The 17,962-nt window shown below is 36.9% G+C and overlaps 1 protein-coding gene across 5 annotated transcripts in view; it reads left to right on the forward strand.

Moving 5' to 3' along the window:
• Positions 1-17,962, forward strand: part of SGK3 (serum/glucocorticoid regulated kinase family member 3) — a 145,885-nt gene that overhangs the window by 117,555 nt on the left and 10,368 nt on the right. For all 5 annotated transcript variants that reach the window (XM_047073998.1, XM_047073995.1, XM_047073996.1 and 2 more), the window contains 8 exons: positions 2,500-2,583; positions 2,696-2,827; positions 6,801-6,913; positions 7,002-7,038; positions 7,606-7,692; positions 9,478-9,573; positions 12,769-12,924; positions 16,855-16,944. In XM_047073998.1, coding sequence (XP_046929954.1) covers positions 2,500-2,583; positions 2,696-2,827; positions 6,801-6,913; positions 7,002-7,038; positions 7,606-7,692; positions 9,478-9,573; positions 12,769-12,924; positions 16,855-16,944 — 795 coding nt within the window. The remainder of the gene's footprint in view (positions 1-2,499; positions 2,584-2,695; positions 2,828-6,800; positions 6,914-7,001; positions 7,039-7,605; positions 7,693-9,477; positions 9,574-12,768; positions 12,925-16,854; positions 16,945-17,962) is intronic.

Below are 17,962 nucleotides of genomic sequence, written 5' to 3' on the forward strand. Positions count from 1 at the left end.
TTTATTTTTTTATTTCTTTTTAAAAGTTTTATTTAAATTTCAGTTAGTTAATATTCAGTGTAATATATCAGCTTCAGGTGTGCAACTTGGTGATTCAGTATTTATATACAATTCCTGGTGCTCATCGCAAGTGCACTCTTTAATCCCCATCACCCATTTAACCCATCCCCCCATCCACCTCCCCTCTGATAACCATCAGTTTCTTCTCTATAGTTAAGAATCTGTTTCTTGGCTTGCCAATCCCTATGATTGTTTATTTTGTTTCTTAAATTCCACATATGAATGAATGAAATACAGACTTTGTCTTTCTCTGACTTACTTCGCTCAGCATAATGTGCTCTAGCTCCATTCATGTCATTGCAAATGGCAAGATTTCATTCATTTTATGGCTGAATAATATTCCATTGTGTATATATACCACATCTTCTTTATCCATTCATCAGTCAGTGGACATTTAGGCTTTTTCTATGATTTGGATATATTACATAATGCTGCTGTAAACATCTTATGTAAGGGTGCAGGTTTGCCTTCGAATTAGTATTTTTTTTTGTATTTTTTGGGTAAGTACAAAAATAGACACATAGATCAATGGAATAGAAAACCCAGAAATGAACCCACAACTGTATGATAATGTTTTATTTTTTGACCTGGATAGTGGTTACACAGTGTGACTTCATTTTGTAGTAATTTACTGAGCTATAATGATTTGTGAGTTTTTTTATATATATGTTATGTTTAACAAAAATTAAAAGTCTTATAAAATGGTTAGAAGCCAATAAAATACAATAAAACAAATTAAAGAATACATAAAAAGGAAAAGTAAACAAATACAAATCCACAGTGTGTCTGAAAAGTAGAAAAAATATATGATAGACTAAAATAAATAATGGCAACCTAAAATTTATTACAAACTCTTCTCCACTCAGTGATCTTGGTTCCATTTTCATTTTCCCAGTTTGTTTCTTAACAGTTCTCCAATCTACCAGTCTATTGAAAAAATACTTAGCTCTTTTAAGGGAATCAGTATCCCTTGATTGCCACATTTGAATTATTTTCTCTTAATATACTTGAAGATGAACCAATCAAAATAGAGAAGGAAAGGTCAGGCTGGGAGGTGGGAGGTGTTGAGAAAAGGAAAAATTTAAGAAAGGAAAGATGTTCAGTAGAGTCAAATATTGTAGCAAACAAAAGAATGGAAAATGGGAGAAATGGCCAACAGTTGAGCACAAGACATTTTTACCTTGAAGATGTTTTGAGTCTACTTTGATTAAAAACATTTTTTTAAATTAATAGGCTTTATTTTTAGAACAGTTCAGATTTACAGAAAAGATGAATATAGAGAAAATACAGGAAATTCAGAGAATTCCCAAACCATCCTCCATTCCACACAATTTCCCTATTGTGAATATCTTACATTAACATGGTATATTTGTTCCAAATATTCAGCCAATATGGATGCATATTATTACCTAATGTCCACTGTTCATTTAGATTTCCTTACTTTTTACCTAATGGCCTGTTTTTGTTCCAGGATCTCACTCACAATACCACATTACATTAAGTTGTCATGTCTCCTTAAGCTTCTCTTAGCTGTGACTGTTTCTTAGACTTTCCTTGTTTTTGAGGACCTTGATGGTTTTGAGAAGTACTAGTTAGGTATATTGTAAGATTGGAATTTGTCTGGTACTTTACTCATGATTAGTCTGGGGTTATAAGTTTTAGCAAGGTTAACAACACCGGGAGTAGAATATGAGGCCCAGCAGTGTCCCTACTTGCTGTGTCAGATAATCTCAAAACGCTTTGGAACATACCCCGTTTAATAGTTACACAGCTTGCTGAGCATCTTGAATCCCTTAAAATTATTTGTAAAATCCTAAGTCTGTTACTTTTTTTTCTGGAGCAAGAGCCTCTAGGTTGCTTCACATCTTTGAAAGTGCATGCAACCTGCCCATTATAAAAACTCGGCTATACAGGGTGCTTCTTCTTCTGAATGTTCCTGAATTTGAGACTTGTATGAAAACCTAAATGCTCAAACAGAAATGCACTTTGATCATATAGAAACCATTTCCTTCTCCTTTTTTAAAAAAAATATATTCATGAAGTTTATAGCCTTAGTATTTTCACTCTTTAGGACTCAGGGCTGGTGCTTGCACGCGTGGGCGCACACACACACACACACACACACACACACACACACACAAGGATCTCAAGCAGTTTAGATTTGGGGACTTAAATTGAGTAAAAATCTCAAACTTTGGCACATTAAGTGACAAAGAAATGGTATCTGGCTATTCAAGTGATAAATTTTTTTTGTAAAATATCTAAAGAGAAGTGAAATAGAAATAAATTCAGTACTTTTCACTTTTCGAAACTAAAACATACAATCTAGGTCCCTTGTAGACTTTTTTTGTACATAATTTAAGTACGAATTTATTGACAAGTGAATTATTTCTATCAAAATACTGAAATTTCTAATAGTATGCACAATCTTTACAACAGGTTCTTCTTGCAAAACGGAAACTGGATGGAAAATTTTATGCTGTCAAAGTGTTACAGAAAAAAATAGTTCTCAACAGAAAAGAGGTAAAGTAAAATAGCATTTTTTTCTCCTAAATCCATTTTCTCAAATAACAAGTGTTTTCGGCATATAATACAAGTGGATCCTTTACTTTTTTCTTTTTTTTTTTTTTAACAGCAAAAACATATCATGGCTGAACGTAATGTGCTTTTGAAAAATGTGAAACATCCATTTTTGGTTGGATTACATTATTCTTTCCAAACAACTGAAAAGCTTTATTTTGTTCTGGATTTTGTTAATGGAGGGGAGGTGAGTTTTATAATTAGTTTTCTTTCCTTTTTTTTTTTTTTTTGTATGTTTTTATTTATTTAAGCAATCTCTACACCCAACGTGGTGCTCGAACTCATGACCCTGAGATCAAGAGTCTAATGCTCTACTGACCCAGCCAGCCAGGTGCCCTTATGATTAGTATTCTTATGTTGATAATGTTTAGAAAAAGTAGAAGGAAGTCACAGTTTTTATTCACTTACCAGTTTTTGGAAGGATAGGCCAGCATTAACACTATTATGTTCAAGATTCTGGCTAATAGGCACAAAGCAAGCTAATGAAGAATTGTAAACAAAGCTCTTTTCTTAAGCAGTTTATGGTGTAGGTGGAAGATTCATAAAAGAGCCTTGGTTTGAATCTGCAGACTTCACAGATACTATAGCAAGAATAATATACTGAAATGTTAACAATAAAACATGATTTGTATTTAGATAATTATTGTCTCCACAGTTGCGTTTAAAGATTACTCTAGCCTGTCATTTTCTAAAATGTGCAAACTATAATCAGATGAGATGATCCTCTAATAAAGAGTTCTGTGGTGAAGTCAGTGGAAAATATTTCATGTTCTATCCCATTGGCAATTACCAATATGTTTCTTGGTGACTCACAATATGTTTCAGCATGTTAAAGACTTTGAGTTCTGCCTTAAACAAAGCAAAGATTTCTTTGAAAATATTTTCTTACCATGTAGTTCCTTTTTGTTTGAACCAAATCTATTAATTATATTCCCCAAAACTCTGAATCAGAGGGATATTGAAATATATTTTGGGAAATGCTACTATCATGATAATAATTACAGTAATAGCTAACATGCATCAAGTGTACTTGATGTGCCCAGCACTCTGGCTCTTTGTATGTATTACTTTCACAACAATTCTGTTATATAAGATAAAGAAACTGAGGCACAGAGAAGCTAGTAACTTGCTCAGGTCATGTGTTCAGTAAGTATTAGAGCCAGGAATTAAACTCAGGCAGTGTGATTCCAGGATTTAGGCAGCTGACAGTCCCGTTCCTCTGTTGCTCAGCCCCCATGCCTTTGTAATTAGTTTGCTCTCTGACCTATGAATGTCTCTAAAAATTATTCCGGTAGGTAGTGTCATATCTTTACAAAGGGTCTTTGATCCCCTAGTCCCAGAACAGAAAGAGAGGAAAATAATTATTTCAGCCTTGCTGTAGTACACTTAGCTGTAGAATAAAGGAATTAGAAGAAAGACTAATGTCTATTCTGCAAACCTGAAAGATGGTCAGACACACCTAGATCATTTTGGGTTTTGTTTTTGGTGTGTGTGTGTGTGTGTGTGTGTGTGTGTGTGTGTTTAAAGATTGTATTTTTAAGTAATCTCCGCACCCAACGTGGGGCTCGAACTCACAACCCCAAGATCAAGCATCACGCACTCTACTGATTGAGTCAGCCAGGTGCCCTACCCCTATATCATTTTGGGGGAAGATCATAAAAGAATCATTATTCAACCACCTGCATCTATGACAGAAGTGCTGAATGCCTCCTCAGTGTAGAAGCAAGACTATGAAGGTTGAAGATTTTAAGGTTGTCATTTTATTTTGTGTGTACATGAGTGCTAACATATATTGAGAATTTATTGAGGGCCTGGCACTTTGTAATTATTTTACCTGCATTATTTGAATTAGTCAATATAATTGTTTTAGAAATACACTCTTCTACCCATTTTATATATAAGGAAACTAAGGCTCAGAGAAGTTAAGTAACTTTTTCAGTGTCATCATGTGTAAGTGTCAGGTCCTGGATTTAATTAACCTAGACCTCAGTACCACTCTGTGTATTTGAAATGTCATGCAAGGCGTTAAATGCAGATCCTCTTGCAAGCTTCCTGTTTTGTCCGTGGTTTCTTCATGCTGTTTTAGGACCTTGCTTCTGAGCTCTTTTTACCCAGTCATCACTCATAAACTGAGTGGCAAAGGTGGAAAGAGGTAGGATTGTGTTCTAAAAAATAGACTTGGCTAGGATAATGAGGAATGAAAAGAATGGAATAGAATATTGGGGTTGGTGGAGGAGCTGTTGAAAGGGCAGTAGCAGGTAGAATAGCAGTAAGGCAAGGAGAACAGATAGAGGTATGAAGAGTATAATTTCATGATGGGTTTCCTGTTGTTATTACTAGTGTTGTCCCCTGATTCTCATACTTAACATTTTAACCTTGATGTGTGATACTTACTTTTGCATGCTACTTCACATCTGTTTTGGAGCCAGGTAGAGTATAAAGAAGTAAGTTTTATGATACGAGGCATATAAACAAGCCTTCCTGAGCCTCAGCTTCCTCATTAATTTTCTACCTCAAAATAGTTGGGTGGATTTAAATAATACAAGCATATAAAGTCCTTAGCATGCTGCCTTTGATTTAGTAAATAGTGTTAGCTATCATTAGTGAATGGTCAGTTTTTCATTTGGGGTAATTTTCATTACTATTATATTAGATGTGATCAGATCAATATAGCATATTATAATAGTATAAGCCACGGCTAACAAAGGCAGTAATAGGGCTAAATAGGAGGGAGTATTCCAGAAATAATTAAAGGATAACAGCAGAAGAATTTATTCATTAGTTAGAGACAGAGGCTGAGGGTAAAGGAGCAGTCTAGGTAAATCCCAGGCCAGCATCCACTTATCTACTGTGTCAGGATCTGGTATAACTGATCTTCACCATAACCTTTCAGAAGAGGTTAAGAAAAATTTGGGGACAATTTTTGTTAAGTCAGAGAAGTGGAACGAATTGCACACAAAAGGAGAAAATTTGAATCCAGGTCTGATCAGCTATAAAACCTGTACCTTGTTGCCTTCCATGGCTTAGAGAGCTGGATAGAAAGTGATGTCATTAAAGGAGTAGAATACCACAGTGGCAGTTAAGTTTGTAAAAGAAGACAAGGGGCTCTGTTCTAGACAAGTTGAGTTTGTTGGCTTGTGAAATAGTCAAGAAAGAACAGCAGGCAGCAGGTCTTTGTAGAAGAAGCCCTAAGCAGAGGTCTAGGTGGGGTATGGCCATATGAAAGACCTCAGTGTTGAGGGGGTTAGTTAAAATCACTGGAATGGACTAGGTCACCCGGGCAGGGTGGGTATCCAGAGGAAGGATGACTGTGAAGAGACCGAGGACAAAAACCTTGTTATCCCTGCAGAGTAAAGGGGCAGAAAGGAGCAGAGATGGAACTCTCCAAGGAAGGAGACCTAAGGCGAGATCATTGTTTTAAGAGCCAGGGAACTTAGAGGAAGGACCTAGGACAAACTTCACCCAGGCAGGTAACCTAAGGAGTAAAGGGCAGATTGTAAGTAAGACATAAGTTAAGGATTCAGAAGTGTAAGAAGTGAACTGGAGAGTCCAGCTGCTGCTCAGTTCCCACCATTTGCTACCACATTGGAATTTAGGCTTAATGTTGCAGAGTTTCCTTCTCTCCCCCACCCCCCCCAGAAGAAACCAGAACTATGAGTTTTTATCCCCCCAAAATTTCTCCCGTTTTTAAATGTTACCAGTTAATTGAGATTTTTCTAAAAACAGTATTTGGCTCAAACAAATGAGATCTGTGGGTTATATTTGGTCTGCCTGCCGCTTGTTTTCAATCTCTGAATAGGGTTTGATTTTTTTTTTTTTTTTCCAAATGAAAGCACAGTTAAGAAAGGTCTAGTGAGATAACCACATGGCTATGGTCTTTGTTGATAATCTTTTCCAGAGTGATAAGGACACTGATGCATTGAAGATTGAGGAGTAAATGAGAGATGAGCAAGTTAGCAAGGGTAAAGAAAGATGCATGGTTCAAGAGAGAACAATTGCTAGGTGGGGGACACACAAGGGAGAGTCACAGTTCTGGGCTTTGGGGCATTTTTATCTCATGTTCAGAATAACAAAAATCCTATTTTTGTATTTATAGGATATGTTTGTTTCACCTTATGTGTGAATGATCTTAATATCTTTCTTTTTCCCCCATTTTACAGCTGTTTTTCCACTTACAGAGAGAACGGTCCTTTCCCGAACACAGAGCTAGGTTTTATGCTGCTGAAATTGCCAGTGCATTGGGTTACTTGCACTCCATCAAAATAGTGTACAGGTAAATTTTAATGTATTTCTTGTAAAAATGTCATTTTATTACTTTATTTCAGTTAATATTCAGTTTTGCTTTCCTTTTAATTTAATAGGGACTTGAAACCAGAAAATATTCTTCTGGATTCAGTAGTAAGTATTTTAAAAATCTACTGATTCTCAATTTTATTCTCATTTATGCTTAGTGGAAAAAAATCTATCTCAAAAGCTCTACACTGCATGATTCCATTTATATAACATTCTCAAAATGACAAAACTGTAGACATGGAAAGCAGATTAATGGTTGTAAAGTGGCAGGGACAGTGGGAAAAGCAGAGTGAAAAGATAAAGGGGTAGCATGAGTGAGTTCTTTTGATCCTTTGAGGTGTTGGACAGTTCTTTGTCTTGATTGTGGTGATAGTTACACAAATCTGCACACCTCTATTGCATAGAACCACACATACCCAAATGCATGTAAAAAACCCAAAACTGGGTAAAATTGGCAATCTGGTTAACAGTATTCTACCAATGTCAGTTTCCTGATTTTGATATTTTACTGCAGTTATATAAGATATTAGCATTGGTGAAGGGTATACAAAACTCTTTGTAATATTTTTGCAATTTCCTGTGTGTCTACAATTATTTAAAAGTGAAATGGTTTTAAAAATTGTGAGTTTATGCCCATGCACTGTTTTATCTTACTGCCCCTGTATTTGTCAGGGACATGTTGTCTTAACAGATTTTGGGCTTTGTAAAGAAGGAATTGCTATTTCTGACACGACAACAACATTTTGTGGGACACCAGAGGTAAGAAATATGTCTCATTTGTCATTTATATAATCATGTTTAAAATGCAAAAATGAATCACAAATTGCATACATAATATTTGAAATCAGAAAAGTAGAATATTTTCTGCTTTCTACTGAAGTAGAATTTCAGCTTCCAGCCACTTGGAAATATATGATAATCATCCCTTCAGAACATTTAAAGTTTACTGATAGTATTTTTAATTATGATTGCAAGCTACCACAGATAACCCAACAAAGATATAAATTATGCTTATAATGTTAAAAGTTTACCATATCCTTTATTTTTAAAAAAATCACAAATCAGTAATGAAAAAGTCCTAAAGTTGTGGTAATGTTTACACCATTCTAAATGTACTAACAGCCATTGAATTACACTAAGTGTTCATTAACAGAAGAGAGTAAAGTAGTGAATATGGAAGGAAAAAATTGCAAGTCAGAATTAATCAGAACATCTCACTCTCTAATCATGTTAGCTAGCAGAAAATGTATCCTTCTATTTGAGACAATAATAATAATCCTTACAAGCTATGTTAAAGCCTTGTTATTCTCACTACACACACACACACACACACACACACACACACACACACACACACGTATGTTTAGTTTATTTTAAACTGTCCTAATTTTAATGTATTTATAGTGATCTTAGATGCCAGGTAGTATTTCATCTTTATCATAGAGTAGTTGCGAATATTGTGTTGCAATGTGTGGTAAAATGGCTCATGAGTCTTTTAATCAAGATCAGAAAAAATTTTTTAACTTAAAAGTGAGAGTACTTTGAAATGTCTTTTTCTTTTCTTCCTTCCTTCCTTCCTTCCTTCCTTCCTTCCTTCCTTCCTCCCTCCCTTCCTCCCTCCCTCCCTCCCTCCCTTCCTTCCTTCCTTCCTTTCTCTGTCACCCTAGCTCTTGTGTATATTTGTAATCATTCTGTTTCAGTTTGTGTATGAAGAAACCTTTGTTTTGTGAATGTGTGTTGATTTCATAGTTAACAAAATCTTTAAGTCCTGTAATTTTTAGAAAGGAAACACAAGTTTTTTTTGTCATCTGAATCTAAATGTAATCAGAAATTATTAAACCCTTTTTATATATTTTGCCATATCTTTGGATCACATTAGAAAGAAGGCTTAAGAAATTATTTCCTTATTTCATATGGGAACAGAAAATATATGTCTTGGAATCTAGAATTCAAATTCACCATTTTATATGTGTGAAATTGTGATGAGTTTAAATGTTTCACAAATTAAAATGTGCATAGCCATCTAATCACAACTTTTCTAAATAATTATATTAGAGAATTGCTATTTGTAATTCTCTAGTAAAAATTATAGAATTCTTTTTTCTTTAACTAAAGGGAAAAAACATTATATTTGCTACATTAAAAATTCTTGTTTAAAGAGAAACAATTACAAGTAATGACTAGAGGAATTTCTAAAATAAATTTCTTGTGAAAGACTCCCTGCCCTTCCAGCCCAATATCTAGTTTACATAGTGTTACAGATTTCTACATTTGTTCTCATCTTCTGTTTGCCTTAATTGCATCACAGTTTATGGAGGAAAGTACTTGAATATGTGTATTTTGAAAAATGTCCCAGATGATTCTGAAGAGTATTATCACCTTGGAACCACTGATACAGGATGAGAATACCTAGCCAATTAAAAATCTAGATGATAGGTTTTTAGTGTCATAGTAACATCTTAAATTTGTTAAATTTCTTAATTATTCCTAAATTTTACCATGAGTTGTGTATCAAGTTGCTCTAATATTTAATGTTTTCCACAGTACCTTGCTCCTGAAGTAATCAGAAAACAGCCCTATGACAACACTGTAGATTGGTGGTGCCTTGGTGCTGTTCTCTATGAAATGCTGTATGGATTGGTATGTATTTCTACTCTTTCATTATTATTCCAGTATATTTTAATTCTTTGAGTTTTCGCTCTCATTTTAGTAATCTGGAGGACTCTTAGTTAACACTAATAGAGCAATAGTAACCTGGTTAAACAAATCCAAAATCACATTAGGGATATGCACACACACACCAAAAAACTTTTGCTTTGTTACTGGTCTTTTAATGTCATTTTTTCTGTTGTACTAATCAGGTGTTCTCATCCCACTTGGATTTTTTAGAAGTAGATACTAGTTACAACATTAATATTATCCACTTTCATTCACTTTACCCCAGTCATCATTCTGCCCAATTTCAAAAAGATGGGAAGAAAAATATTTTTGTATTTATCAGAAGATAATATCTTTTGGGTTTTGCCTTGTGTTTTATTTTTATAAGATATAATACACTGGTGCTCCACTTTTTCCACCATTGGGAACTTTCTCTTGCCTTTACCATAAACACCATGTCTGGGAGATTTTATTGAAAAAAAAAGGGATGTTCACTATGAAATCAATTGCCCTGGTTTTTATTAATTAAAGACACATAAGACCAACCAGAGCTTCTGATTAACATGTGTAAAAGTTGTTCTACTGTATTGATTAATATCATTCCAACCAAAGCAAACAATTTAGGCAGTCAGTTTACATATTCTTACAGGAACAACACATGTTTTTCTTTAGGCTTTTTGAGATTTTTAGAATAGTTTCTAGAGTCCTTTTGTGGTCCCCTGAGTGTCCAGCAACCTCATGCTGGGAACTGTGCACTCATCTCCTATGCTGCTGCCCACACAAAGCCAAATAATACCATCAGCTGAGACCTGAGCTGGGGCTTGGTTTTTTTGTTTGTTTCACTTGTTTTGTGTGGGCTTCCCCCCTCCCCCCCCCCCCACTGAAAACTGGGGAGCTGTTAGTGTAATCTAACACATAAGGCACATGTTAGAACATTTGTCTTATGTTGCAAACTTTGAATGATAGATTCCTATGACAGCCAACACTGTCTCTTCTTTGCCCTTGCTTATGAAAAGAGTCGATTTCCTGGTTATGCTAGTGACTTGGAATACCTGATACACCTTACTTTCTTTAACTGCTGGATATTTGCCATCCTGTTATCTCTGAACCTTTCAAATTTCTTTAGAGGACCATGAAAATGTAAAATATTATCCTTGTATGTAAAATGCAGTTGCCTCAAAAGGGAACATTTGAAATATATATTTCATAAATGAGACTTTATTTAAAAATGAAGTTCAAGGGTGACCCAGTTAAGCATCTGACTCTTGATTTCGGGTCAGGTCATGATCTCATGGTGGTGAGATTGAGGCCTTATGTGGAGCTCCATACTGAGTGTGGAGCCTGCTTGGGATTCTCTCTCTCTGCTCCTCCCCAGCTCACTTGCATGCTCTCACTCTCTCTTTCTCTCAAACCTTTAAAAGATTTTTTTTAAATAGAAAAATGAAAAAATTAATTTCAGTTTTAAAAAGTAAAAATGTTATGGGGTGCCTGAGTGGCTTAATCGGTTAAGTGTCCGACTTCAGCTCGGGTCATGATCTCACAGCTTATGGGTTCGAGCCCCATGTCGGGCTCTGTGCTGTCAGCTCAGAGCCCTGGAGCTGCTTTGGACTCTGTGTCTCCCTCTCTCTCTGCCCCTCCCCCCACTGGTGCTCTGTCTCTCTCTCAAAAATAAATAAAAGTGACAAGCCTATAACTCCCTTAACTTTAAAAATTATTTTGAGTTTAAAACTTAATTGCATGATTAGTTAATCCTCATGTGGAAGCTCTACAGGTCTTTAAGCTGTAGCAATAGAATTGTAATTCTGCAGAGTACACCCATAATACTGCCATTACCGCAAGTACTTAGGAAGGAGCACTATCTTCAGGTCTTCTCTCCTAGCAATCTTTGTTTTAATTAGTTTATTCTAAAGTCTCAAGAAATTATTTAATGTTTGATCTGTGTGGAATCTCCGCAATAATTCTTCCATTATGCTTCTGATGAGGTTGGTGGTTTTCTGTCAGGTACTATTATGCAGTTTACACCTGTCTGCAGGGTGTTCCTAAACATTTCAGTGAGCACATAGTGGGCTCTACATGATGCTGGCTTTAAAAATTTTTTTTAACATTATTTATTTTTGAGAGACAGAGCGTGAGCGGGGGAGGGGCAGAGAGAGAGGGAGACTCAGAATGCGAAGCAGGCTCCATCCAGTCTCTGAGCTGTCAGCACAGAGCCTGACGTGGGGCTTGAACTCATGAACCATGAGATCGTGACCTGAGCCGAAATCAGACGCCCACCCAACTCTTGATTTTGGTTCAGGTCATGGTCTCATGGTTCATGAGAACGAGCCCCACATCTGGTTCCCTGCTGACAGTGCGGAGCCTGCTTGGGATTTTCTTTCTTTCTCTGTCTCTCTCTCTCTGTCTCTCTCTCTCCCCCCTCCCCTCCCTTCCCCTCCCGTCCCCTCCCTCCCTCCTTTTCTGCCCCTCCCCTGCTCACTCTCTCTCTCTCTCTCTCTCTCTCTCTCTCTCAAAATAAACTTAAAAAAATAAAAACCAACCTCTTTGCATTGGAGACTATGCTGCAGATGTACACGTGCCCACAGAAACCTTTGCATTTCTGCAGCCGTCCAGACCCAGGCTGATTCCTGTAGATCAAGGCTGAATCCAATTCTTTGAACCTCATTTTGGTATAGTTCAATTAATACTAACTTCTGGGGCACCTGGGTGGCTTAGTTGGTTAAGTGTCCAACTTCGGCGCAGATCACGATCTCATGATTTGTGAGTTTGAGCCCTGCTTAGAGCCCTGTGTCAGGCTCTGCACTGGCATTGAAGAGCCTGCTTCAGATTCTCTCTCTGCCCCGCCCGGCTCACACTCTCTCTCTAAAAAATAAACATAAAAAAAAAAAAAAAACACTGGGTGCTTGAGTGGCTCAGTCGTTTAAGTGTCTGACTTATGCTCAGGTCATGATCTCATTGTGGGTTCAAGCCCCGCATGGATCTCTGTGCTGACAGTGTGGAGCCTGCTTGGGATTCTCTCTCTCTCCTCTCTCTGCCCCTCCCCTGCACACACACGCACGTGCGCACACATATTCTCTCTCTCTCTCTCTCTCAAAATGAATAAACTTTAAAAATAAAATAAACTTTAAAAATAAAATAATAATTAAAAAAAACACTAATTTTTTTTCCTTTTTTTCCCAGCCTCCTTTTTATTGCCGAGATGTAGCTGAAATGTATGACAATATTCTTCACAAGCCCCTAAGTTTGAGGCCAGGAGTGAGCCTCACAGCCTGGTCCATTCTGGAAGAACTCCTAGAGAAAGACAGGCAAAATCGACTCGGTGCCAAAGAAGACTTTGTATGTACATCCTTCCCAGTACCACTGTATTTAAGCTTATTTGAGACTTGAAGAAAAATTCTTATTTTATGTGGCATTTAATGGGATGAATGTAACTCTTAAATAACACCATGAAAAAAAAGCACATGTGTCCCAGCAGTTTTTACCATGTTTATATGGCGTGAAGCACTTGCATGTATGTTTTTTTGTTTGATCTTTATGACCGTTTGAGCCTCTCCGCTTCACCCCTCACATCCTGCTTTTACACCCTATATAAATTTTTTTTTTAATTTTGAGAGCACACATGGGGAGAGTGGTGGAGAGAGAGAGAGAGAGAGAGAGAGAGAGAGAGAGAGAGAGAGAGAGAATCTTAAGCCAGCTCCACGCTCAGCATGGAGCCCAATGTAGGGCTCAATCCCATGAACCCTGAGCTGAAATTGGGAGTCGGACTCTCAGCCAACTGAGCCACCCAGACACCCCTCATACCCTATTATATACTTTTTTCATTTATAAGAATTTCCCCTCCCTTTTTAAAAAATGTGTGGCATGAATTTTGTGATTACCTAAACTTTTAAATCATTTTATTGAAACAATTTATAAGTGGCTCCTGTCTGCTTGAGGTAATGCCTTTTGCCTTGAACTAACATTAAATAACTTTTTTTCCTGAGAATTTGGTGACACCTCTCTGAGGTAATTATAGAATCTACAGGTTTGGTGGGTCTTTTTTGGTTTTTTGGTTTTTTTTAAATTAGGGCAATTAGGGGCACCCGGCTGACTCAGTTGGTGTAGCATGTGACTCTTGATCTTGAGGTTGTGGGTTTGAGCCCCACCTTGGGTGTAGAGATTACTTAAAAATAAAAAATCTTTTTAAAAAATTAGTGTAAATTAAATTGCTTATGTAGCTACTGGTGTTATGTTGGTGTGTCAACATGGACTTTTAAACTCAAGTTTCTCGGGGCGCCTGGGTGGCGCAGTCGGTTAAGCGTCCGACTTCAGCCAGGTCACGATCTCGCGGTCCGTGAGTTCGAGCCCCGCGTCGGGCTCTGGGCTGATGGCTCAGAGCCTGGAGCCTGTTTCTGATTCTGTGTCTCCCTCTCTCTCTGCCCCTCGCCCGTTCATGCTCTGTCCCTCTCTGTCCCAAAAATAAATAAATGTTGAAAAAAAAAAAAATTAAAAAAAAAATAAACTCAAGTTTCTCACAAATTCTTGGGGATTCTTTTATCAGTCATGAACTTGAGCTGTGAATAACAAACTTGTCTGCTGTAGCTTTTCCTTTCCCACACTCCCCAGTACGTAGCTCTGTCAACAGTTTTCTGCCTAGCTTGGATTCATTCCATAGTCCATTGGTTTTATTCAGTCTTTCTAATACTTCACATCTTCTTGCCCCTTGGGCCTTTTATGGAATTTGCTGACAGAAATCACAACCCTGGATGAATCCACTTGTCATCTTCTGGGCTGCTAAACAGTGCTGAAGAAGGCTGTCCCACTGGGCATATTGGAAGCACTATGAAGTTTAGTCATTAATCTCCTTTGTGCTTCATCGCTGCTTGGTAATGTTCCTGTGTTTCTCTAGCTGCTTCTCCTACTGTCTGTATTAATGATTTCAGACCTTCTCTCCAAATTTCCAGACTCCTTTTCTTCACTTTTAGCAGATGATCTTGCCTTCTGTTTTATAGGGAAAGTAGAATCAGCAGAGTGGAACTAACAGCCTCGCTGTCAGATTTGAAGACCTGCACACTCCTGCTTGCTGTCATTTCCTTCTTCCTAATGTAGTGGACAAGGCCAGTTTGTACATCTGCACTGGATCCTGACTTCTTGCAGGGAACCCTGTGCATGCTATTTTTCTGCACAGATAACTGCTTCCTTTTGTTAGAGTGCATTCCAAGCAATAATGAGACATTATCAAATCTCTTCTTAAACTGAAAGCCCTCAACCATGCTGGCCTGCCGGGTAATAACTTTTTCCCGTCATAAAAGTTTCTGTGTTGATTTTTTTCTTTCCCAGCCTCTTCTCATTTCTCAATTTACCAAAAATAGCTACTAGAATTGCTAAATCCCTCTATTCCTCAACTTCCCTTCTCAGCAGTATTTAAACTTCCAACACTCTTTCTTGTTCCATAGGCTTCTGCAAGAGCCCACAGTCATCTCATTCTGTATTTCCAGGCCCTCCTCCGTAATGTCCTGTGTAAGCCACTTTCTTCAACCTGATGGTTAAATGTTGTGGTTCCTTGTGGTTGGCCTAAACCCCCTTTTCTTCTTCTGTGTTCTCTTTCTGGACAGTCTCAGTTGGCCCAGTGGCTTTGGTTATCTCTGTGTTTTCATCTCACACGTTTATAACTTCAGTCCAGACCTCTCTTCTTAACTCTGGACTCATAATACTTACATGTTCAGCACCAGTCTTTGGATTTCTGGTTAGTACCTTAAACACAGCATATTCAAAACTGCTGAACTCCTGCCATCTTCCTTTTGTGTGCCTCAGGTCAGAAATATGAGTCATTCTCTACTTCTCTCTCTTCCTTACTTCCATATTCAACCAACAGCCAGATCCTGTTGCATTTGCCTCCTAAATCTTTCCTATAGCTATACACTCTTCTACCTGACTGTGACTACACTTTTCCTACCTTTTTCAACTTTTTTTTTTAATTTTATTTTTAAGTAATCTTTCCATCCAGCTTGAGCCCCAAACCCACAACCCCGAGATCAAGAGTTGCACACTCCACCAACTGAGCCAAGTACCCTTACCATTTTCAACTTTTTTTGCCACAACAGTATCTCTGTTTCCTTAATCTGGCCATGGCTTTCCAGTCCATTTTCCTATTACATTCAGGTCTTAAAAAAAACAAACCGGAAATCCCTTATATTTGTGACATTCCCGTGTCTAAAATACCCTGATGGCTTTTCATAATCCTAGGATAAAATTCAGAATTCTAAATGTAATTCTTTAACCAATATGATATGTCAGTTTACCTCTTAGGCTTCACCTTGTGTGACAGTCCCAATCCTTCCCTGTATTTTAAGTTTGTTTATTTATTTTGAGAGAGAGCAGGCACATGCATGCACGTACAAGCAGGGGAGGGACTGAGAGAGGAAGAGGGAGAATCCCAAGCAGGCTCTGTGCTGTCAGTTTAGAGCCCGATGTGGGGCTCAAACTCACGAATCATGAGATTTTTGTCCTGAGCTGAAACCAGGAGTCAGACACTTAGCCAACTGAATCACCCAGGTGCCCCTTGGCTCGTTTTCTTCATCAAACTAACCTCTTTGCCACATGAGGGCCTTCATATTCTGCCTGGAATGTTCTCCCCGTCATTTTTTATCTAATTTTTATCATCTTTCAGACTTCTGATCAAACATTACTTAGTCTCCAAGATGTCTTTTTAAACCCACCAAACTAGGTTGGATCCTACTTTATACACTTCTGTGTCACCTTGCAGGGAAAATAACTGGAATAAATACTGTGCCATCTTTTGATAATACTAACCCAGAATAGAATTTTTTTTTTTTTTTGGTAAAATAGCTCATCCCCTTGATTTTACCTCTGCCCCACTGTGTAAAAAACTTTTTGCCTAACTTCTTTTTTACCTCTGCCATTCAGACAATAATTATAGTTCTTTGTAGCATGTAGTACCTTATTCTTTTCATACCTCTTTTATTTCCATATTTTCCATTGGTCCTTAAAGCAACCTGTGAGGTATCTTTATTTTACCTATGAAGAAACTATTACTGTGAAGAGGATATAACTTAAGTTGGTCATTCCAAGTAACTGTCTTTCCTGTTTTGCTCTGGCAGTCTCTCCCCTATGCAATTTTGCTACATGAATAACATAAACATGTACCTAAAAAGAATTAGTGAGGGACAAAGTGGTAATGGTTTGCCTTCATATAATTCTTCAGTGAGTACTTAATTATATTTTTCAACATTATAAAAAATATATGTATTTTTTTTAACATTCTAGCTTGAAATTCAGAATCATCCTTTTTTTGAATCACTCAGCTGGACTGATCTTGTACAAAAGAAGATTCCACCACCATTTAATCCTAATGTGGTAAGTATATATCCAAATCTTGCTTTCTAAAATAGTAAAATGGAATAAATAAATAAATAAATAGTGAAATGTAGAACTATATAGCTCATCATAACTTTGGCAATAGATCTCAAAATCTCATGTGAATGAAATTGAATCAGCACCTTAAATACTTCAAAAATCTGTTTCTCAGCATTTTCTAGTATACTGATAACTTCAAGATGACCAATAAGATTATAGCTACATTGCACTGGTAAAAGTATCTCCTAGCACAGCAATTATGAAATGTTTCTTTGGAGCATGTATAAGAAAGGGATGAGTTCATTAGATTAAAAAAGATGCAAATTGGGGCACCTGGGTGGCTCAGTCTGTTAAAGCTCCAACTCTTGATTTTGGCTCAGGTCATAATCTTAGGGTCATGGGATTGAGCCCCACATCCACATTCAGTGTGGAACCACCTTAAGATTCTCTCTCTGTCCCTTTGCTCCTCTCCCCTGCCTCATGCTCTCTCTTTAAAAAAAAAAAAATTAAAGCATACCTCTAGATTTAGAGAGGATTGTGCTTTAAATAAATTTTTTTTAATTTTAAGTAACATTAATGCATCTTTTTTCTACATTGATATAAAACTAGGCACAGGCAAACATTAATAGTAATGTAAATTGTCATATCCCTTTTTGGAAAATAAAATTTTAATGTTAGCTTGACTTGGTAAATCAGCTGATAGAAAAAATTTACATAAACATAATTTTTTTTAAAGCTGAAAGCTGCATTGAAGATTATGTTGGAAATTTGGGGAAATAAATATAGAACAATAGGGAATTTTTTAATCATCCATAGTAGACCAATAATGATATTACTAAACTATTGATAGCTATATATATAGGCATATATACTTTTATGATACTTTTATGCATCACAGTATGAAGTTTATTCCCCATACTGCCAGGTTACTGCCATTACTGTCCTCCTTATTATACATGATTTATAAATGAAGAAATAAAAGTCAGAGATGCCACATAGCTGATTTGAAAAGTAGCAG

Source organism: Lynx rufus, unplaced genomic scaffold, assembly GCF_022079265.1.
Source record: "Lynx rufus isolate CCGP_SWC_20201006 ecotype Redwood Valley unplaced genomic scaffold, mLynRuf1.p SCAF_12, whole genome shotgun sequence".
NCBI classification, from domain to species: Eukaryota; Metazoa; Chordata; class Mammalia; order Carnivora; family Felidae; genus Lynx; species Lynx rufus.